General features: G+C 32.8%; 1 protein-coding gene across 1 annotated transcript; it reads right to left on the bottom strand.

Annotated features, from left to right (window-relative positions):
- Window positions 1-17,539: 17,539 nt before the first annotated feature.
- LOC112733700 (uncharacterized protein At4g22758) lies at window positions 17,540-19,553 on the bottom strand. The gene is made up of 2 exons (XM_025782743.3): window positions 18,960-19,553; window positions 17,540-17,977 (listed from the first exon to the last, which is right to left on the bottom strand). Exons 1-2 carry the CDS (start codon window positions 19,243-19,245, stop codon window positions 17,793-17,795), a joined length of 471 nt encoding a protein of 156 aa, XP_025638528.1. The 5' UTR covers window positions 19,246-19,553; the 3' UTR covers window positions 17,540-17,792.
- Between the last annotated feature and the right edge of the window lie 4,039 nt (window positions 19,554-23,592).

Genomic DNA, 23,592 nt, shown 5'->3' with positions numbered 1-23,592 from the left:
TGGACAATTCTTTGTGGTTGGAAAAATTAAAGAGATTGTTGAAGATCCAGAGTGGTGGGTCTTTTCTTGTGTTTGTGGTCATCCAATTGTAGGTGATGATAATGTGTTTCATTGTCAGCTGTGCGGGAGAGAGGTCCAGCATTTTATGACCAGGTGAATCCAGGTTATGATTTAGAAAATTTCTTTCATCTGTTCTGATTCAATAATATAAGTAAGCTTCACATATCAGCTTCTTGTGAGACTCACAAATAGATTAATCTGATGTTTATTTTCTTGGTTATAGTTACAGGATTAAGATACTTGTTGAAGATAGAACTTCTTGTGGAATGTTTGTCTTGTTAGACAGTGCAGCCACTAAGCTATTAGGGAGAACCTGTTATGATGTGTTTTTGTTGTTAGAAGATGAAATTGAGGTATGGTTAATGTTCTTAAGTTTTATTTATGTATACTGTATCAATAACTATTTCTTATTCTTCAATTTCGTCCATTAATTAGTGATCACTTTTCAATATCTATGACAGAAAATTGAGCACCGATACTGTCCACAATTTTTTCATCAACTCATTGGGAAAGAGATTGTTTTCAAAGTTCAAGCAAAGCGGATTAACAGTCCTGGTTATTGCGGTACCTTTAAAATCGTCAATGTCATTAGTGATGCACGTTTTTTCAACAAACTTCAGCCTGATCAATGCATCAAGGTTAGTACTCTTTCTTTATGTTAGATATTAATATTAATGAATTGGAGAAATCATTTTTAGATATAGTTTGTTGATCCTAGTTTCTAATTCTTTGGCTATTGTTTTGAATGGTATTCTTTACATGCCAACGTGATTTTGCCTCATACTTTACAAAGTTGGCTGCGTTTTGTAATTCATGTTTTGCTTCCAAATTTTAAGGATGTTAGTTCTGATTCGGCCTTTAGCCTAATACTTGAAGACTTCTCTTAGTGTGGACAGCTTAGAAGTTATGACAACCAAGTCATATCTGGTGTTCCAATACAACTGCATAGCATTAAAGAGATGCTTGCTAACATTCTTTGTGCTAAAATATATTCTTCTGCATCAAGAAATGTTAGTATTTATGTTTATGTTCTCACCCGCCTGAACTGTGTTTCAGCATGTGTAGTATGATAAAACATGTATCATAATATACCAATTATTGTTTCTCTACAGGATCATATTTGTTTTTTGATCGGTGAGATTATTGATGTGGTGAAACATCAGAAGTGGTGGTACTACTGCTGTTTGTGTAATGCACCTGTTTGTCATGTTGGAAATTTATTTTATTGTTATCTGTGTAGAGTTGAGTGTGTTGATGCCATAAGAAGGTATCTATTTTATCTCTCGGAGTTTTTGGTACCAGTTTTCTTTTTGCTTTATTGCATCTTCTGCATCTGTTTCTCAGTGTATATTTTGCTTTTATTTATATTATTTAGGTATCACATCAAAATTATTGTTTCCCATTCAAATGGCAGCAATATTTTCATACTTGAGGATGATGAGGTGATGCAAATAATCAAAATGAGTTGCTCAGAATTTTTGATAGACGAAGGAAATTCCTCCCAAGTAATCATTTTGGTTTTAATTTAATTTAATTGTCCTTGTTTTCAGTTTAGTGTTTATGGTTCAAGTATGTAAATTTTGCTAATGTACCTATTCTTTTTTTTCCCTTAGTCAAATGATGATTACACTGTTCCGAATAGCATGATTTCTCAGTTGATGAACAAGAAAATTGTCTTCATAGTGGATCCTAGACCCATTGGATATGAATTGAATACATCTCTTCATGTTGTTCGTGCAATATGTGATGATATTGATATTGTCAGGTTTTTGGAGGACTCCACCCATGATAATCAACAGCAGGTGATAACATTATTATGTAAATCTGATGTTGAGTTAGCCCACTTTGTTTCTGATCAAGTTAACCTCAATTGGCTATATTGTTTTGTGTTTTTCATGCATGATGTGTTAACTGTTACTGATGTTATTCCTTTCTTGTTCCATTTAGAAATTTCATCTGGATCCCTTTGTTCCTCATTTTCCTTTCGAATTTAAGAATCCAGTTGAGTTTCACTCCAATGCAAGCATTCAATGTTCGTCGAGCTCAAGTGCTCCAGTGCGTCAGGCTTCACCGATTTCTGTTCTGAACTGGAATTGTTGGGTATTTCTTGATCTAATGGACTTTGATTCTTTATCTGTTAGTAAACTATGTTTGCGGTAATATGTATATGCATACATGTATATCGCTTAAATTTTGTTTCTTTATTTGTTTAATATTTCTTTTATTAGTCTTCAAATTTTTATCATACCTGATTTCTTTCTCATCTCAATTTTTTTTCTTCTGCATTCCTTCTTCTTATATTTTGCTGTGTTCTCTGTAGACTATTAACCATGATTTTCATGCAAGAATCTCGTCCTCACAAGGTTCCAATTTAGTTGGGAATCATCAGCCTCTCACTATTAGGGAAGAGCTTCGGAGTGCCTTTGGACAATGTGAAAATACTGGCGACGCTGTTGAAAGGATGGATGAGTGTAGTGGCTAATCATTTGTTACATTACAAAATATATATATATATATATATATAATATAATATAATATAATATAATTCCAAGCCTCTAAAGAATTGTTAGAATTTTGCTTAGTTGTGTTAAGTATTTGGAAAATTGGTAAAGTATGTTGTCAACAGATCTATTTTGGTATGTAATTATCAACTCATTTTTTGGAGTTGTGATCTTTATGAAACTTATTGTTCTCTTTCTTATGCTTAAATTTGTATGTGTGAGTATGTTTCTCTGTGTTTTTGAATAAAGCATGGTTATTATATATAGACCTGAGCTTTGTTTGGTATATATATATTTGTTTTCTTATAAGTTATTAAAATGTATGGAATAATTTAAATAATGAACCCCAAAATCATTTAAAAAATGTCTTTTTTTTCAATCGTGTTATAATTTTATATTTAGATATCTCATATAAAAAGATATTTTTAAGTAAAATTGGTTAAAGGTATTTTTTATTTATTTATCATGTGAAAATATATATTTCCAAAAAAAATTAAAAATATAAATTTGAACTTCTCTTATACATCTTCATCTACCAACACATTACAGTATAAAAATTAGTAAATTAGCATTTATTTGAAACAAAATTAAGCAAATCATAGAAAACACGATGATGATACCAATACTGTTCTGAGGGGTCGTTCGAGACAGAAAACGTCGATCGAAGTCGGACACCTTGATGCACAATGTACCCAGATGGAGAAAACTGGGATAATCCAAGAAAGGATCCAGAAATACGAACTGGATGGGGATAAAAAAAACTGGGTTGAAGATCAGGATTTCAGAGTGACACCAACACCGTGCAGCGAGAAACCGAGAAAAAGGACAGAAAGACAGGTCACACGGTGGAGATGGAAGAATCGGGATCACAACACCCACAGAGAAGATCGAGGCAGGAAGGTGAGAGTGGCAACAGCTAGCAAAAGGAGAAACCATAATCAAATTAACAGGAAATTCTAAAGAATGAAGTGAAAACCCCAAAAATTTATAAAATACACAAACCACATACAACAAACAATTTAACAGCTAGCAAAAAGGAGAAACCATAATCAAATTACCAGAGGGAAGCACATGCGCGTTGAGGTGGGGTTGCCACGCTGGAGGAGAGGTGCCACCTGGGATAGGAGCCGGCCTGGAACGCGGGGAGGTCTCCAGCTCAGAGATGAAACCACGGCTATCTAGTGTATAATGATATTTGTTTTCTTATAAATTATTAAAATGTATGGAATAATTTAAATAATGAATCCCAAAATCATTTAAAAAATGTATTTTTTTCAATCGTGTTATAATTTTATATTTAGATATCTCATATAAAAAGATATTTTTAAGTAAAATTGGTTAAAGGTATTTTTTATTTATTTATCATGTGAAAATGTATATTTCAAAAAAAAAATTAAAAATATAAATTTGAACTTCTCAAAAAAAAAATTATAATGAATTTTTTAGTAATTTGACTTTTATTATTAGAAATTTATCAACTGCCCTAAAAAGTAAGTAAAAATATATTTTTCATCCATTTTTTTTCGATTTAGTCATCCCTAATCAAGTACTTAGTTGCTTCTATTAGTTTATTGATATATTTAACATAGTTATCTATCTTACTACTTTAATAGTGTAGAGATAGATATTTTTCATAAAAAAAGGTTAAAAATTTCTAGGATACTGGATGGATTAGATCAATAGATGTGGACCGCACGATGGAGTTAGAATGAATCTGATTAGGGAACATGGGTGTTCCATTGGGAAGACATTATCTCTTCCTCACTATCTGTTTTCTTCGTCAAACCGATTCTGATTCGGAGCCTTCTCAGTCACATATCTCTTCTCACTCTCTCTGGAATTCGGGCGAAGATAGAGTCCGATCAGAAGAGGAAGAAGTCTCCGGTGGTGCCGGCGGAGCAGAAGGAGAAGCATAAGCCGCATTTGAACAAGACGAAGAAGATGTCGTACTGTGGCAATAGCGACGGTGGTGATGGAGCTGAGGTTAGGGCATCCCACATACTGGTGAAGCACCAAGGTTCCTCACTACTTTTCTTTTTGTGAAGCTGATTCTGATTCAGAGCCCTGTCCGTGAAACATCTCTTCTCACTCTCTCTGCAATTCCGGCGAAGAAAGAGTCGGATCGGAAGAGGAAGAAGTCTCCGGTGGTGCTGGCGGAGCAGAAGGAGAAGCATAAGCAGCATTTGAACAAGACGAACAAGATGTGATACGGTGGTAGCAGTGACGATCGTGATGGAGGTGAAGTTAGGTATCACAAAAATATCTATTTACTCAGTAGAGGAAGTGAAAAAGTGTTGTTAACATTTTCTATTATGTTTAGATCTTGCTTGAGCAATTAGATATCATTATGAATTATCGTTGTTCAGTCTGCAATTTCTTATTTGTTAGGAACTTATCACGGTAAATAGGTCACTCCCAATTTGTTTTGCAAAATACTTCAAATACTGCTAGAGGATGGGAACCATCTTGATAAATTTGGTTGTTAAAGGGGTGTTTTCATTTGCACTGGTATGTGATCAATTGAGATTTGTGTTGGAACTATTCTAAAATTCCAAAGGGCATTGTGTTTGAATTTGAATGGCTTCATTTGTTACTTTCTTACCTTTTGGATTGATGCTTTTTTTTTCCTTCTGGTTGTGAGTTAGTTGTGTGTTTTGAGAATCAGTTTTATGCTTATTAATTATTGAGATGAAATACTGGTTTATGAATTCAGGGAGTCAAGTAGAGGATATGGGAACTACAGCTACTGGATATAACAGAGTAGTAGAAGAGAATGGGAAATTATTTATCATGGTTCAAGATCTGAAAGGTTGAATTTTTAATTGTTTATTTAATTAATGTCCATTTTCTCTTTATACATTATTGAGCAAAGTTAATTTTGTCAAACTTTTCAGATCCAAATTATAGGTAATATTCGAGTTTACTACAGAATCAGACCCACATTCCAGGCTGAATCCAAGAATATTATTGATTTCATTAGGGAGGATGGTTCTGTATTCAATTTAGATCCATCCAAAACATTGAAAGATGGAAGGAAAGTTTTTCACTTCAATCGGGTTTTTGGTGCAAAGGCTGGCTAAGGTAGAGTTCTACATGCTGATTACAGAAATTTTCCCTCCCCTTCCCTCTCTTTTACATTATCTTATTGAAATTTATTCTAACTTTGTACACATATGAAATTTTTAAGGACACAGACCTGTTAATTAGATCCCTGATGGATGGATATAATGTTTGTATTTTCGCATATGGTAAAACTAGATCTGGGAAGACATACACCCTGGTAAGATAAAAGAAGTATGATACACATTCTATTATTTATTCCATATATTAATTAACGTGGACACAGACCAATGAAATAAGAAGCAATCTCTGCTTACTATATATGCAAACTTAAACCAATTATATATCCATCTAATTTTTTTTCTTGTTTCTTTTGGCAGAGTGGTCCATCAGGTTGAACCTCTAAGGATATGGGGATCAATTATGTTCCTGTTAACTATTTGTTTCAAATGTGTAATGACAGAAAGACATTATGACATATGACATTTATGTTCAAATGGTTGAGATTTACAATGAACAAGTTAGAGACCTACTTGCTGAGGACGAAACAGATAATAAATTAGAGATTAGGAGCTGCAATGATGATGGATTGAGTCTTCCTTATGCTACATTGAGTCCGGTGACATCTAGAAGTGATGTTTTGACCCTGATGAAACTCGGTGAGGTCAACTGTGCTGTTAGTTCCACTGCACTGAACAATAGGAGTAGTCGTTCCCACGGGTAATTTTTTAAATTTGTTCAAGTTTGTTCTGTTCCATGATGCTCTCTATTTAATTTTCTGGCTAGATGAGGTTGCTTTCATGTGGTTAGACAGCAAAAGAAGAAAATGAAATAAATGAGTCTGTACCTCTATGTGAATTTGGTTATGAATATAACTATTTCATATCAAACTAATTCTGCCTATTAGAATTGATTAAGCTTTATTCATTGTATAATTCAGTGGTATGTCTGTCTTCACAGAAAATCATCAACAGCAGCCAGAGCAACTAATAGGCTTTCCATATAAAAATGGTGTTGTGTCTAAGGCAGAACAATTAATAGACTTTGTACATAAGAATGATGGTGTGTCTAAGGCAGAACAACTATTAAACTTTGCATTGAAGACTAATGGGGTGTCTAAGCCAGCTGAATCGAATGGATTTAAGATCTCTGTAGCACAGTAGGTCGAGCCAGCACCACCATCTCAACCGCATGTTATAGAGCTGAGTGACAATAAAGTAAAGTGATGAAGTAAGTATTTAATCACCTTGAAATAAGATACTAGGGCTCACAAATAATAAAACTTACAAATTCAAAGGTGATTAGAAATTTACTTTTCCAGTTTTCCGAACCTCCACATTTTAGATGATCTTTTTTCCCTTTCATGACCAGAACAGTTTTACTTTTTCCGTGAACTGTTTCAGTTATAAATTCTAATTTAGGATACAAAAAGATTGGAGCAACTTTACTCTGACCCATTCCTCGAGTTAGTTTAAGATTGCGTTGTTATGGATGCTGAAATGGGTATTGGCTATCGTTTCTGATATTAAAGGAAGCATTCCTATTTTATGTTCAGATAATTTTGAAAGTTAGCCTTCTTTTAAACTAGCTTTTACTTAATGATTTTGTATCACATGCTTTGATGGAGTTTGTTTTTTTATTCCTAATTCCTATACCATTATTATAACTATATATTTTCTTTAGACTAAATTATAATTTTATTTCTCACAGGATTCAATTTATTTATAAAATTATTTTTAAAAAGATGGATATTTTAAGTTTTCAAATGTCATCTTAATTTGATAGAAGTTTTAGATTTCATTTTGTACTTGAAGATAATTGATAAATGTAATATTTATTTTTCTTCTTCTTTTTTTCTTGGTTTGTGGGTTAATTAGAAACTTTATTCTACAGTACATATAAACAATTAATATCTACACAAAGTTTACTTTTTTTTTTATGTTATAAAAGTTATTGATTCGGTCGATATAAGAAAAAAGGAAATATTAGTTTAAAAAATTGGTAGGGAGATTTTATTACTAAAAAAAATTTTTACTCATAACATTATTAACAATAATTAACTTTTCTTTTAACAAGTTTCATATTTAAGAGGAAGAACCATATTTTTTTATAAAAAAAAATACATTCTTACTTATTTTTTTTACTTATATTTGTTAATTTGTATGTTAATCTGTTTTATATTGCCTACAATTTTCGTTAAGTAATTATTTCTTTCATTTTTTTTCTGTGATTTTCCATCATTTTTTTCTCTAATTATCAATAGAAAATAAAAATAAAAAAATTGTGAAAATTAGTTAAACTTTGGGACACATAAAATTTATTGATATCAAAAGTTCTGAAATGAATAGAAAAAATTATATTTACGATATATTTTTCTCAATATTTAGTTATTTTTAGCTATCATAAGTATTAAAAAATTTTCTGATTAATAATATTAATTGTATTGTCTAATGATTCATTTCTCATAACCGTTCTTTTAGTGTCATTTATTTTTAATGAATTATCTACATTATTTTAATTGTAATCTTATATCTTCTATTAGTATTTTTACTTCTTTAACGTTACCAAGGAAAGATTAAAAGACCAAAGGTGCCTCTCTTTTCTCCCCCCTCCCTACCCCCCTCCCCCCCCACACACACAATAAAAAAACAAAGTTCACAAACAAGACACACACGCGAAGAAAAAAAAGAAGGTCAGAAAGAAGACCTAACGTCGTCACCGTGCATCCTCTCCCTCTGGGGTCTCAGCTCACTCAACCCAGAAAGACACCGCCCTACTTTTTGCATCGTTAAACCTCAAATAATGCTACAAGATACAAACTTGTCGTCATCTCCAGTGGTCCCAGCGTCTCCATTTCTTTGAGCAGGTAAATTTTCTGACAATCGAATAACAAGTTAAGCTTTTGCCTTAACAGTTGCAGTCCCAACGTAATCTTCTCTTCACTTTTTTTTCTTTTGCTTTTGGCATGCATGTATCATTTAAGGAGACCTTCTTCCCCGATTTAAAAAGAAAGAAAGAAATTTTTGATTTCCAAAACTACTTATCTCTGATACTTGGATATTTCTAACATCTGATTCTTATTAAGTTCTTTTTTTTTTATGCTTCTTATTAGCAGGTTGTCACACGTGGGTAGCTGCTACTTTTGTTAAACAACTTGATTAGGAAGCTACATTTAAGGTAACATACTATAATGTAAGTTATTAATATGAGAGAAGTTCAAAGGATAATAACAGGAAGCTATTTTTTTTGTTAATTTCTTTTTAGCAAGTTAATTAATTCAGTTTCAGTGAGGTTGTATTGGCCGTGTGAAATTCGGTAATTTTAGTATTACTATATTGTATGCAATAAGAAAAAATATTAAGCAGATAATTTAAAACATTTTAAGAGTAAAAAAAAGAAAATCGTATTTATAATTTTTTAATATTGATTCTGGTCTTTTATATTTTAATATTGATCTAATTTTTGTATATTTTCTTTTTTTTATATCGTTTGTAATGCATATTCTAATTAACAAATTCATAATTCATGATTGTTTCATTAAATTATTATTAGTAGTAGTGGTTAGCTTTCTGAAACTTCTCAACATTATAATTAGCATTAGTAGAAATTTAATTTACTAGAATTAATAACAATATTTTTGTTTGTCTATTTCTTCTTTTGTTTATGAATGGTTGCTGTTCCTTCTTTATGTTTGTTCTTTATGTTTTTCGATTAAATTTTATCAGCTGTTTTTGTTGAATTTGTTGAAATCTTCTATTAGGGTTTACTTTATTATAATGCTCTCTTTTGCAGTAAGAGACAAGATCTTTTCTTTCTTCTTGAATCTTTATACCAAGTCTCTCTATTTGATAAGTCTGAATGGTCATGGATGCCAATAGAGAAGATCCAAACAGGTATGGTACTGAGCATTAGAGAAGATGTTTTCTTTGCTGCATTTTCAATTCGATTGAAGTCTCATTTACTTTTTCATTCAATATATTTCAGATTAACTTTTGAAATTTTTAATGTCAATTAAATATCAATGTTATGCCATCTATAGTTTTTTTTTAAATTCTTACTCAGATATTTTTCATGTTGTAATTTAATTTTATTGGCTTCTCATTTATATGTAGGCCAGATTTGAGAAGTTGTTGTAATCTGTAAAATATGTTGTGTAGTAGTTTTCCAACGTGGTCTCTTGGGTATTTTTCATTAATGTGCTTTTAGTTTGTTACTATTTTTTTTTAGTATACTTAGTTAGTTGTTTTCTCATCAAAAAAGTCGCAGTCTTAAATTCTAATCGTACCATTATGTGCTAATAGGAGGTTTTTAGCAACCCAACTATACTGGCCCAGCGGAAAAGAACTGGTTTTTAGATTTCGCGTTTTCAGTAAGCAGGTAACGAAATATAATGGCCAATGTGCAGTTTTGGGCAGTAGTATCAATCTCAATTAATTAGATTCCTGATTTGACTTTATGTTCTTTAATTTGTTATTTTTTATTATTTTCTGCATGTCTGAGAGTGATTGTTTTGCCCTTTTGTCCCTTTTCTATGGATATTTTGTTTAAATTCATTGAGCTGTTTACTGAACTAGAATCTTCTCAATTATTTATGCTAAAGCTTTCTTCTCATTATAATGGTAGTTCATTTACGTGATTATTGTTCTATTGTGTTGCTCAGTTGGTAATAATGGTAGATTTAGAATACCTCTCTTTGCTAAATAATTAGTTAAAATTATGTGAAACTTTTTTAGCATGTTTTGTTACACATGAATTAACTTTGGGAAGAAATTTGAATATAGGGTGATAGAGCTCTTCCCCCAAATTTTGTTTCAACTCATGGGGAACGATTAGGGCCAATGTTCTATGTCATTGACGAGTTAGATAATTGTTTAGTGTTAGAAGTGATAAGAAAGAATGATCAGTTGCTCATAACTGACTCCTCATTTGAACAGATTAGAACTTTCTATCTTATCGATAGAGGGGCATCTGTTCAATTTAGGTATGTCGGTTTTGGAATTTTTTTTATTTCATTGTGGGATAAGGACAACCAACCCATCCAAGTTCACCTTGATCCTGACTGCTATGTTTCTGAGCTAATGGACCCAGAGACACTTGATAATGTATCAAGAGTGTTCCACATAAAGTATACCAGGATGGATGAGGACTCATCAGCTGATGTGATTGTTCTATCTGGGTCTGAACCATCGGATGATCAGTTTTCATCAGATGGTGATGAAGACAATGATCAAGATAGGGCACTGGTAGGGGATAATCCACATAATCCGATAGATTTGTCTAGTGGAAGCAGTTTATCATTGGAGGTCAACGAACAAAGTAACGCAGCAAACGAATTGGTGGTTGATCCTAGGTAATGCTAGATGTAACTTTTTTCCTTATGTTTTGGATTTTAATATCATGGGATAGCTTGCTATTTTTTTAGTGGGGTGACTAACATATTCATATTATCCTGAATTAGATACGCTCAAGAGGTTTCTTATGAAAAGAAAATCACAACTTCGGATGTCGGACAATCTAGATTGGTAACTTGATCTCAAAAGAGTGTTTTCTTTTATTTTTTTCTTGCAAGCTTATTGGATGTTCTTCCTAAATCTTTTATATTTGTGTTAACTATGAATTATTCCTTGCAGTATTTGGCTTCAAAATTTACTGCGTATCTTAAACTATCTGGAGATGGCTCGATTTGGACGATCACCGGTCCAGATTCCAATGTAGAGAAAAATGTGTTCTTTTTTCACTTACTGAAAAGTGGAGGAAGAGGTGGAGAATGGAAATTTGGAGTCGGGTGGAGTGAATGTTGTAGAATATACAATTTAAAGGAGGGTGATATCATTACTTTGAAACTCGGCTTGATAGCTAACTGCCAAATAGAGTTATCGATCCAGCGACATTAGGCCTCCTGTGTATAACTCTATTTGATGGATATTTTGAATTATATGTTAAGTTGTCTTGGACATATTTTATTTTTTGTTTAATGAACAAATTTATATATTTTGTATATATTTTGTTTTGCTATCAGTAGGTATCTTGACGTTATGTGTTTTTAAGATAATACGTAATAGTAAACTACATCTCTGTTGGACTTTTTTTTTTCTATTTTTTTTAGTGTCTAACAATTGTTTGAATATTTTATTATCTTTTATTATCTTAGAAAATATGTTATGCCATTTATTGATATATTGAATAATTGTTGTATTCTATTTTTTTATTTTAGTATAGTGATAATTTTATAATTATCCAAAATTAATACAACATATCTATTTTTATAGAATACATTTTAGTTATATTCTTAGTATTTTTTTTTTGGGTTTAAATTTCGTGAATCCGTGCATTGCACGGATTATCATGCTAGTATATGGAGATGAGGAGTGGTTTGGATACGAATTTTTATATTAGCTTCCAATTAAATTTATGGGAAAAGAAATAAATTTCAATAGCATTTAAAACAACTTATTTTATAAATAATAATGATATTTAAAATAACTAATATATGAATAACTATTGTAAATACTTATCTTTAACTTAATTTTGTTACACGTGAAATTGTAATGATTTTTTTCTTAACTTATTTAATTTAAATTTATTTAGTCTATTGAGCCATTTTAAATATAAGAAACATATGGAATGCAATTTTTTTTATTACTTTGAGTCATTTATTATTTTTAATTAATTTTTAAATTATTAATATAAAATGTATAATTACGTAGGAATAGAATTAATTTTTACATATAAATTATTTAATCAAATAAATCTAAAAAATTATTTACACTCACGCCACTCTTGCTACACTTCTTTTTCTTCATCACTTCTTCGTCTTCTTCTTCACCAAAGGAATGACGAAAAGGATAAAATACGCGAAGAAATTAAAAAGAAAAAGGAACGCGAAAAAAAAAGAAAAAAAACACAAAAAAAAAGAGAAAAAAAAGGAGGAGGAGAAGGATAAGAAGGAGAAAGAGGAATGTGAAATATAAATATTAAAAGAGGAACGACATAATTTTATGCGTGTGTTATGTAAGTGAGTTTTATTAGATTAAAATTAATTTGTTTAGCTTTATTTACCAAAAAACTTTCTATGTATATTAGAATATATATATATATTCTTAAAAACAATAGACAAAATAGCTACACAATCGTATCTATCGACTTGTTTGTATAAAATAACATTAGTAACTACAGTTAATTTGTTTTGGAATTTCCACTAATAATCAACTTGTTCCTTGGATTTTGATTTTAATCAAATTTTAAGGTGAGGAGTGCACAAGAACAAGCACTTTTAGCATCAATGAGGAATAACATAAAATATAAGGTAAAAATTTATTATACGCGAGTTAAAAATAATTAAATAATAATTTAGTTAAATTATCTAATAATTTTTTATTATTAACTTTATATAAAAATAATTACATTTTCACCGTAAATATATAATTTTGTGTTAACTGTTAGAGAATCATTAGTATCAATTTAGATCAATTAGTATCGTCTATATTTATATAGTATATCTGTATATTAATTATAGGATTCTATGCCTTTAATAATACTCTGATTCATTTAGCACCTATAAATACCCTTTGTATATTGTACCTTTGATCACACTGAATAATACACAAAACACTTCCTTTAGAGTGGTCTCTTGTTTCTAACATGGTATCAAGAGTTTAGGTCTTTTTTTTTCAATGAATATTAGTTCATAGCCCCATTGTTTTTTCTTTTCCGGCAGTGTTCTTTGGCCTCTTTTTTCGTTCTCTTTTCGATGCTTTGGTTCGTCACCCCGTAACCATCTTGTTCGTCTTGTCGCCGTGATTCCAACGCAACCAGAACCGCCGCCAGACGCGCCTCCACGCGCCGCCAAAAGACGCTGCCACGACCAGCTTTCCAAAGCCGCTGACATCGCCACCAGACGCCTCCGGACACGCCGTCACGCGCCGCCGGAACCTTGCTGGCCACCTTTATTGTCTTGCCTTCCAGAAGCTTCAGCAGCCGTTGGATCTTGGACGCGATCAGACGATCCTAGCGCTTCCAAGTGTTACCGCGCAAGGCATCCTTGGTATCCAATGATCCGCGGCCAACCCGACCCGGCCCGCCGTCGACCTGCGTGCCACCTCGTCACCAAGCTGTCTTCTCGATCCTCTCAGGTGACGCCACGTGTCATCGTTCGCTGACATGGCACTGACGTGGCGCTGACATCACTGCTGACGTGGCAGACACGCGGGACCCTCCCTAAGGTTTTTTGGTGAGTTCTTTCCGATTTTGCACTCCGATTTCTCATTTTCTGCTCCGAAATTGCCATTTTCTCTCCTCTCTTTGATCTTTGTGACCACTGTCATAGAAAAGCCAGATGTTTTTGCTGCCACCAACAGAAAGGGTAAATTCTGTCGAAATTGTAACCGTTCTGGACACCTCTTCCCTAACTGTCCTTCTGTTGAATGTCGCATATGCCACCAGACAGGTCATATTAGCTACCATTATTCACAGCTGTTCTGCTGTTACTGCAAGCTCTCGGTACATTTAGTTACTGCCTGTCCTACTCGCCCACCACGTCCTGATCCACTCAACTCGTCTCCTGTCTCTCTCTGATATTGCATCTCTTCTTCAGTGTCTTCTCTCTGTTTCTGGTAATACCCCTGCTGCTTTATCAACCCCTCCAGGTAATTATAAATGGTACTTTGACTCCGGTTGCTTTAATCACATGTCTCTGTTGCGTAATATTTTCTCGTCCATGTCTTCCACTACAAATGGACCTTCTGTCAATACTGCAAATGGCTCCCTCTTGCACGCAACACACAAGGGTTCTATATCCCAGTCAACTCTTAATCTTCCTGATACTTATTATATTCCCAAATTAAACTTCAATCTTATTTCTGTTGGTCAACTTGTTGATCTGGGTTTTGACGTCACTTTTTCCGTTTCTGGTTGTCGTGTACAGGATCCTCGGACGGGACAAATCATCGGAACTAGACGTAAGGTCGGAAGGTTGTTTGAACTCGAGAATCTTCATATTTCTCATGTACCAAATCTCTGTGCTACTTCTTCTCCCTCTACTCTTCACTTATGGCATCAACGTCTTGCCCACACCTCCTTAAGAAAACTACGTCCTCTTGTGTCTCAGGGTGTTTTAGGTCAAGTTCCAAATGAATCTTTTGATTGCATTTCTTGCCAAACTGTCAAACAACCTGCTTTATCTTTTCACAATAATTCATCTCTTGCTTGCTCTCCTTTTGATCTCATTCACTCTGATGTTTGGGCCCCGCTCCCACTACCTCTATGGGTGGAGCTCGATTCTTTGTCGTTTTCATTGATGATTATTCCCGTTTTACTTGGGTTTATTTGATGACTAATCGCCATGAGTTACCTCAAATCTATATCAACTTTGCTACTATGATTAAAACTCAGTTTTCCAAAGTCATTAAGGTTTTCCGATGTGATAATGCTATGGAATACCATGATTCCAAACTCTTAGCCTTTCTTGCAGAATAGGGGTACTTTGTCTGAGTTTTCTTGTCCTGGTATGTCTCAACAAAATGGTAGAGCTGAACGCAAACACCGTCACATTCTTGACTCCGTCCGTGCAATGCTTCTTTCTTCTTCGTGTCCTTAGTGTACTTGGGGTGAAGCTGTTCTTACTGCTGTTCATGTTATCAATAGACTCCCTTCTTCTGTTCTTGGTAATGTTACTGCCTTTGAGCGTCTTTATCATACCCCCCAGATTATAGTTTTCTTCGAGTTTTCGGTTGTGTATGTTTTGTTCTTCTTCAGCCTTATGAATATAGTAAACTTGAACCTCGGGCTCGTATGTGTTGTTTCCTTGGTTATGGCACTGAACACAAGGGTTATCGTTGTTGGGATCCTCTCTCTAAACATATTTGTATATCTCGTCATGTTGTCTTCTAGGAGCACCACATGTTTTCTCGGTTCTCATCCTTTGAGTCTATTCCTACTACTCAGTCACCTTTGTTTACTAACTCCAATGTTGATCTTTTTCCTAGTGATGATTCTCCAGATTCTATCTCGAGTGACCCTCCACAGCCTCCTGTTCTTCTGCCTTCTCCATCTCCCGATGATTCCAGACCGGACGATGATCCTGCTCCTACCGTCATGCCTCCTCCTCCCGCTCGTTCTTCTAGGGTAAAGAATCCACCTCCTCATCTTCTTGATTATCATTGCTTTCCTACTATCTTTCATCAACATGAATCTAAGTCATTCAGAGAAGCCTCTTCAAACCCAAATTGGCAACAAACAATGCAGGAAGAAATACAGGCACTTGAAAACGCACATACTTGGAATTTGGTTGATCCTCCTTCTGATCATAAAGTTGTGGGCAGTAGATGGGTATACAAGATCAAGACTCGCTCTGATGGCTCTATTGACCTTTATAAGGCCCGCTTGGTTGCTCAAGGTTGTACGCAAGAGTATGGTATTGATTATGAAGAGACTTTTGCTCCTGTCACTCATCTTACGTCTGTTAGAGCTCTTCTTGCCATTGCCGTGGTTAAAAAGTGGTCTCTCAGTCAGATGGATGTGAAGAATGCATTTCTTAATGGAGATTTGAAAAAGAAAGTCTATATGAAACCACCTCTGGGATATCCTTGTCCTTCTAATAAGGTTTGTCTCCTTCGCAAGGCACTTTATGGACTTAAGCAAGCTCCTCGTGAATGGTTTGACAAGTTCAGCATTACCATATGCAGTCTTGGTTTTACTTATAGCCCTCATGAGAATGCCCTCTTCATTCGTAAAAGCGAACGTGGAGTTGTTCTTCTACTTTTGTATGTTGATGACATGATCATTACTGGGGATGATGTTGATGGTATCTCTGATCTCAAGGCCTCACTTCACCGTACCTTTGAGATGAAAGATCATGGTTCTCTCAGCTATTTCCTTGGTCTCGAGGTCATTTCCACTGATGATGGCATCTATCTCTCTCAGGCTAAGTATGCTTCAGATCTTCTTGCTCGCGCTGGGATTACAGATAGTCGCACTGAGTCTACTCCTCTTGAGCCTAATGTTCGATTTACCCCTATGGATGGCACTATTTTGGATAATTCGACTCTCTATCGACAGTTAGTTGGCGGTCTCGTCTACTTGACTGTCACCCGACCAGACATCGCCTATCCGGTTCATGTACTTAGCCAGTTCTTGTCAGCTCCTCGTACTACTCACTATGCGGCAGTTCTTCGCATTCTTCGCTACATCAAAGGCACTCTATTTCATGGCTTTTATTTTTCTGTCCATTCCTCTTTGTCTCTTCAGGCTTACTCCGATGTTGATTGGGCTAGTGATCCCACTGATCGTCATTCTACTACTGGTTACTGTTTGTTTCTTGGCGACGCTCTCATTTCTTGACGTGCTAAGAAGCAAACGTTCACTGCTTGCTCAAGCACAGAAGCTGAGTACCGTGCCCTCGCTGACACCACTGCTGAAGTTATCTCGGTTCGCTGGCTTCTCGAAGATCTAGGTGCTCCTCAGTCGTCCCCTACTGATGTTTTTTGTGATAACCGCAGTGCTATTCAGATCGCCCATAATGATGTGTTTCATGAACGCACCAAACACATTGAGACTGATTGTCACTTTATTCGGCAACGTATCTTTATTGATGTTGTTCGTCTCATTGCTGTTGGAACACTAGATCAGACTACTGATATCTTCACGAAAGCTCATCACCCGACTCGTTTCCGGACTTTGTTATCCAAACTCAAGTTGGTATCCTTAGCTCCCACTTGAGTTTGAGAGGGGATGTTAGAGAATCATTAGCATCAATTTAGACCAATTAGTATCGTCTATATTTATATAGTATATCTGTATATTAATTATAAGATTCTATGCCTTTAATATTCTGATTCATTTAGCACCTATAAATATTCCTTATATATTGTACCTTTGATCACATTGAATAATACACAAAACACTTTGATCACACTGAATAATACACAAAACACTTCCTTTAGATTGATCTCTTGTTTCTAACATTAACAATGTCCCAAATAACTTGAACAAAGTGACTAAGTGTTTATTATATTTTTAATTTGACATGTTTTAAAGGCTAAACCAAACACACTCCTAGCTAATAGTAGCATACCGCTGCAACAAACACATTATTGGATAATAAAGTACAATCATAGGAAACGACATCATTGTTGTGGAACAACTCAACATGAAATGGATGGATGATGTATCTCTTCAATGGGATGAGATTTTCAATCCAAATGATTTGTTGAACCATGCCTTCCAGCCACTACCACCATTGCGTTTCTGCTGAGATATCAGCTCTGAATGTGGTTGTGTCTTTGATAAGCAAACTTGCTTCTTGCACATCACAAAATTTCTCACCCCATAAGATCCTATGGCTTCCAAAGGATTCAAAGCTGTTATAAAGTAGTTTTTCCATCAAAATATCAGTAATTATTGTAGATAAATATTTTTAATTAATGTAGATAAATATAACAAATCTTACAAAATTATTCTTTTTAAAATTTACAAAAAGAAATACCTAAAAATATAGTTATAAGAATTAAATTACATTCATCTTGTCAGAATACTAAATTACTAATTTAGTTATTGGATTACTAATTGAATCGGTTGTAATCAAATAATTATATAAATTTTATTTTATTTTTTATACTAAATATTTTTTAGTCTTATATTTGTGTTTAATTAACTATTATTTTTAATTTTAATAATTTATTAAATAATTTATACTTATTATATATTTTGAATATTTATTAAAAAATCATATAAACATAGAAAAAAGTATGATTAATTGAATATTTTTGTTTTTTTAATTTGTAAATATTTAATAAAATTAATATTTAATTTAATAATGGTAAATAATTTAAAATATATTTAATTTAAAAAAATATGAAATACATAATATGAAATTAAATTAAATTAAATTAAATTAAATAACGATCGTGGTCGTTGACCGATTCAATTGCAATAACGATCTATATGCTAAATCGAATTGATTAAACTATTGATTAATCAGTTTTTCAGTCAACTCGACCCGCTCAGATCGGCTTTAATAACACGGCCCAAAGGAGACCAAATTATGACTACAACTCTGCAAGAGTTGCCGAAAAACCAGTTTAAGGAACCTATTTTATTTTGTTGAGTCATCCTGGCATGTATAGGAAATCAGTAGCGAACGAAAAACAAATAATTACGATTTGAGAACAGATACGAAAACATGATTACTGCCACTTTAAACTTGTTAAAATGGTAAATAATTTTTCAAAAGAGTTACCATACTCACATATTCATCAATATTTGTATCCCTATTTAAGCAATAAAAGTGTACAAATTGATGCACGAAACTAAAAGGGGGTGAAAAATGAAAATGATTAATACCATCAAAGCATGCATTTGCAGAGTAAAGGAGGAAGTTGGTGGGATCAAAACCAAGAAGGGGAAGCCTGCCTTCACGAGCATAGGACTTGAGAGCAGTTTCAATGATCACACAAACAGTGTCCTTTTCATTCACCACAAACCTTATTGGCCCTGCACTCCCAAGTATGTTGATACTCACCAACAACCTCTTATTGTTGCTGTTGTTCCTCTTCTTCTGCTGATCCTCGTCATCGTCATAGCTCCTCTTTTGCATCAGCATCTTCTCAAAAGCACTCTTCTTCGTCATGGCCTCCTGAATTCTGATCTTCTTCTTCTTATTTTGAAGCTTTTTATTTTCTTGTGGTTTGACAATGAGATGGTTCAGTGTTGCGGAAGTACCAAACGGTTTTGGAGGAAGCGAAGGAAGAGGAAGAGGGTGATGGCGCGTGAAGGGTGGTTCCACACGCTGCGAACCTTGGAGAAGAGCATCAAAGAGAGAGATATACGCAGCATCCAAGAAACCTTAGCTTGGAGAAAGGAGAAGAGAGAACAGAATGTTTCGGACAAGTGCAATAAAACCCTGCACTCACTCCTTCTTATATACTCTTGTCCTCTGAATTTAGGTCCTTCATTCCTTCATCTATATATATTCATGAGTAATGTTATTTCTACATCAAAATTATCTATTAATGTATGTGTGAATAAATACATGTGTAATTTAATTTATTTTCAATATGTATTTCTATTTTAACATATATTTTATACTAATAACTAATTTTAGTGGCTAATTTTAGTATACAAGTAACATAACTCTATATTCAAATTCCAACGCTTTAATTTATTCTGTCGAGGAGTGTTAGAAGGCCAGCAATTTTTATGATTTGCAGCTATCAAATAGCTATTAATGATGATTTTAATGGTGTAAAATTGGTGTGAAATTTCATCCAATGACTCACTTTTTCTTATTGGTTACATGCTGGCCAGAATTTAGAAAAGTTGCTACCCTAGACTTTTCCTATATTTTAATAACTATGACCTATATAACCAAGTTGGGTTCCTCAAATAATTAGTTCCCTTGCCCTCAAGTGATATGTATTTCGGAATTCAAATTTATTTTTGTGCATATAATAATTATTAGTAAGTAATAAATTTTTAAATAAAATTTATATTAAATTAATTTTTAATCTGATAAATTAGGAGATATTATAAAAAAAAAAGTGATTCTTTATATATAATTATGTTTATATAAAAGTGATACTTGAGAGTTATAAAATAATAATTTAACAAAATATATTAAATTATGTAACAATTCTCTATTAGTAGTTTTAAATGAAAATAACGACATGTAAATTATTCTCCAAAAAAAAAAAAACTATAACCTATATCAAATTAAACGAATAAGTTATTCAAATAATTCAACACAAGATATATTACATTTAAAGGCCATTATTGCTTACGTATACTACTCCATAAATTAGAGATGATAATTATATTTTCTATTATGCATTATTATATAATAAATTAAAGGTTTAATTATTTTGTTAATTTTTATAGTTTTACTAAATTTATAATTAAATTTTTATACTTTTTTTTAATTAAATCTCTATACTATTTTTAATTTTATAATTAGATTCTTTTTAATATAAAAAAATATTAGAATTAAATGAATATTTTTTTATAAATTAAAGGTATTTATAATTAAAAATCTAATTAAATTTTTTATCGTATATATTTTGAAAAAAAATATTCTGTTAATTTTAATGTTTTTTTTAAATTTTATATAAGTTTAGGAAAACTTGATCTAGTTGCACATGATAGATGACGATTGACGAGTCATGTGTCTCGTGTAAGAGTTAATTGGTGTAAGAGTTAATTGGATGATCATTTGTTGAAACTTATAGAATGTGAAAGACCAAACAAATAATTGGTGTAAGAGTTATTAACTCTTACCAGTGCACCACCAACATCTCAAATAGAATCTTTCCAGGCAATGGCAGGGAAATGGATGGTGGCAGATAAAGTATAACAATAATAGCCAATGGGATTGAAGTTTCGGTTCGGTACCATAAACAAATTTATCAAATTTGGCATCTACCTCCTTATACGGCCATTATTGTATTGTTTATGTTCTTGTCATTGACTTGAGAATTGAGATCGAGTAGAAGATAGCGACACATTGCAATTTGTACCTTAATCATGCATTTGGCCCCTCCCTGCGACAATTTTTTTTTTCAATTATTATTATTTTGTTGATTGTTGGTTAAATAACTAATGTTTTAACAAAATGGAGCAAATATTTTATATAATTAATTAAATTTATAAGTGAAAGTTAATTTTATCAATAGTAGGGGCGAAACATACACATATGGCCCCTTCCTGACGTAATTACTCACCAGGTTAATAATTGAAGTTATGGTTATATTATGCATCATTTTTTCTCGTCGTTAGTAATTGATTTACGCTACAAGGAGTGATGTATCTCAAACAAGTTTTTCACATTTTTCCAACGAGCGTCATAATCTTCCTACTATTCTCCCGTCACCACCATTCCCGTCCACACATGACACATACCCAACCCCTCAAGTTTTAACTAACTATTTTCAGTACGGTTGTATATTATTTATGTATTTTTGTTATTGTCCGTTATTTTATTTCTAGTAGTTAAAAAATAATGTTAAATAATATTGTTGAAGTAAAACAGACCTAAACATGATGTATAATGAACAATTGAAAAGTGGCTTACAAGACAGAAATAAAAGAAAGACACTTTGAATCACGGTTGGACATTTCATAGATGACATTTGAGCCTTGAGAAGGTGTGAATAAGATGTTGAGTCGAATACAAAGGGTTTGGAATCATCTAAATCAAAGCAACATTTCGTGAATCGTGATGTATATGTTGGTTTTGGTTGATTGCCCTGTTATGAAATTAGTGTAGGGAGTGGTATGTGACATTAATTTCTTTTTTCTTTAATAACCCCATCAAATAAGTAGATGAGTATAAGAAAGAAATAATTAATAAGAATAATTTTGTACAATATATTCCTTATATTTTATCTAAATAAAACATATTTACCTACAATTTTGGAAGTCATAGGATCTAATGGGGTGAGAAATTTTGTGCTGTTGACAAAACAAAACTTATCCCATTGAAGACATATGAGTTCTATTTAAGAGTCAATTCCCGACACTTGATTAAGTGGACTAATAAGTAAACTATTAGATCAACCTAATTTAGCTCTCAATGATTGAACTTTATTATTATCCAATGACAAAAATGTTAGAGAGCCGTTAGAATTTTTTTTTTTATTATTTTTGACAATTAATAAATTTTTTTTAGTTTAGTAATCTAACAACATACTTTAATCACATTTTTAAATATTAATAACTAATTGATGACCAAAAACAATATATTCTAATGATCCTTTGTGAAGATAAGTTTGATTTTTTTTTTGGTTTACCCAATTGTTTATTTCTTAGTCCAAGTCCATAGTGCTTAAGCAATTTCAAGTGATACAAAATATCATTCCTTTATATTTTGATGAGTAACTAAATATGTCAAGAGAGAGAGAACCGAATTGCAGAAAAAAGGAACAAAGACATTTGACATCACACTGGGACACGTGTAACACCAAGACAAAAAACAAGGACATAAGGACAATTTCACTACTCCAAGGACATCAGTAAAGCAAAATTTAGAATATGGGAGAGCAAAAACACAAACTTACAAGAGTGCAGAAATAGTGGAGTAGCTTCTCGGATAGCAGAGGTAAGAAAGAAATGCATGCCAAAGAAGAAAGCAAATCCAAGGACAATAGAAGTGGTGAAATGGCTCCTTAACCAGCTGAGTTAGTGGAACAAAATAGAAAAGGACTGCATGCCCTCAGAAACAGCTCCAACAAGTTGATAGAACAAGGAATTGGAAGAGGCAAATTAAAAAGCAAATTGATAATATAAAACAGACCTCACTTCAAACATTTGAAAGCAAGAAAAAAAGAACAAATTCAAGAGCATCATCTCAACATACTAGAGTTGAATTCTTTTTCTTCTACTAGTGCTTCATTTCTAATTCTAAGTTTGAGAATTGACTCAGATCAGAATAAATTGCATGTTCCAAGTACAGAGTCCTCAAATTCTGCAACAAAGGTCAGATCAAAGTGTATATTCTTATTGTGAATTTGTGGCTGTTTCTTATAATTGTTTATGATCATTCTATGCAGTCTCTGAAGTACAAACTTCTCTTAAGTTGTTAAGATAATGTATACTAATTATAAAATTTGTCAATTACATTTGAGTTATTTCACATTTCATCCTAAAGATAGTATTTCTTTAGTGTTATTGAACTGGGACTGTACATTATTTGTAAGTAGTATAAGCGGTATTTAGTTTCAATTCTTCATAATATATTTTGAGAACCTCTTTTTTAGTTTCAATTTAGATAAGATCAAGTAGCCTATAAATTACTACAAAGGATCATAGAAGTCTATAAAGGTACGATTGTGCTAGTTTTAGGTCATGATTCATATTTTAATAACATAAAAGTTTACTTTTGTAATTGCTCTTGATTATCATACAGTTTTAAGAATTTGGCTAGTGTATCTTAACATTGAGACATTAAGCGCTTGTTCAAATGTGTGCTGCACTTTAATATAAA

Source organism: Arachis hypogaea, chromosome 13, assembly GCF_003086295.3.
Source record: "Arachis hypogaea cultivar Tifrunner chromosome 13, arahy.Tifrunner.gnm2.J5K5, whole genome shotgun sequence".
Taxonomy (NCBI): Eukaryota; Viridiplantae; Streptophyta; class Magnoliopsida; order Fabales; family Fabaceae; genus Arachis; species Arachis hypogaea.
This window is presented reverse-complemented; position numbering and strand designations above follow the sequence as displayed.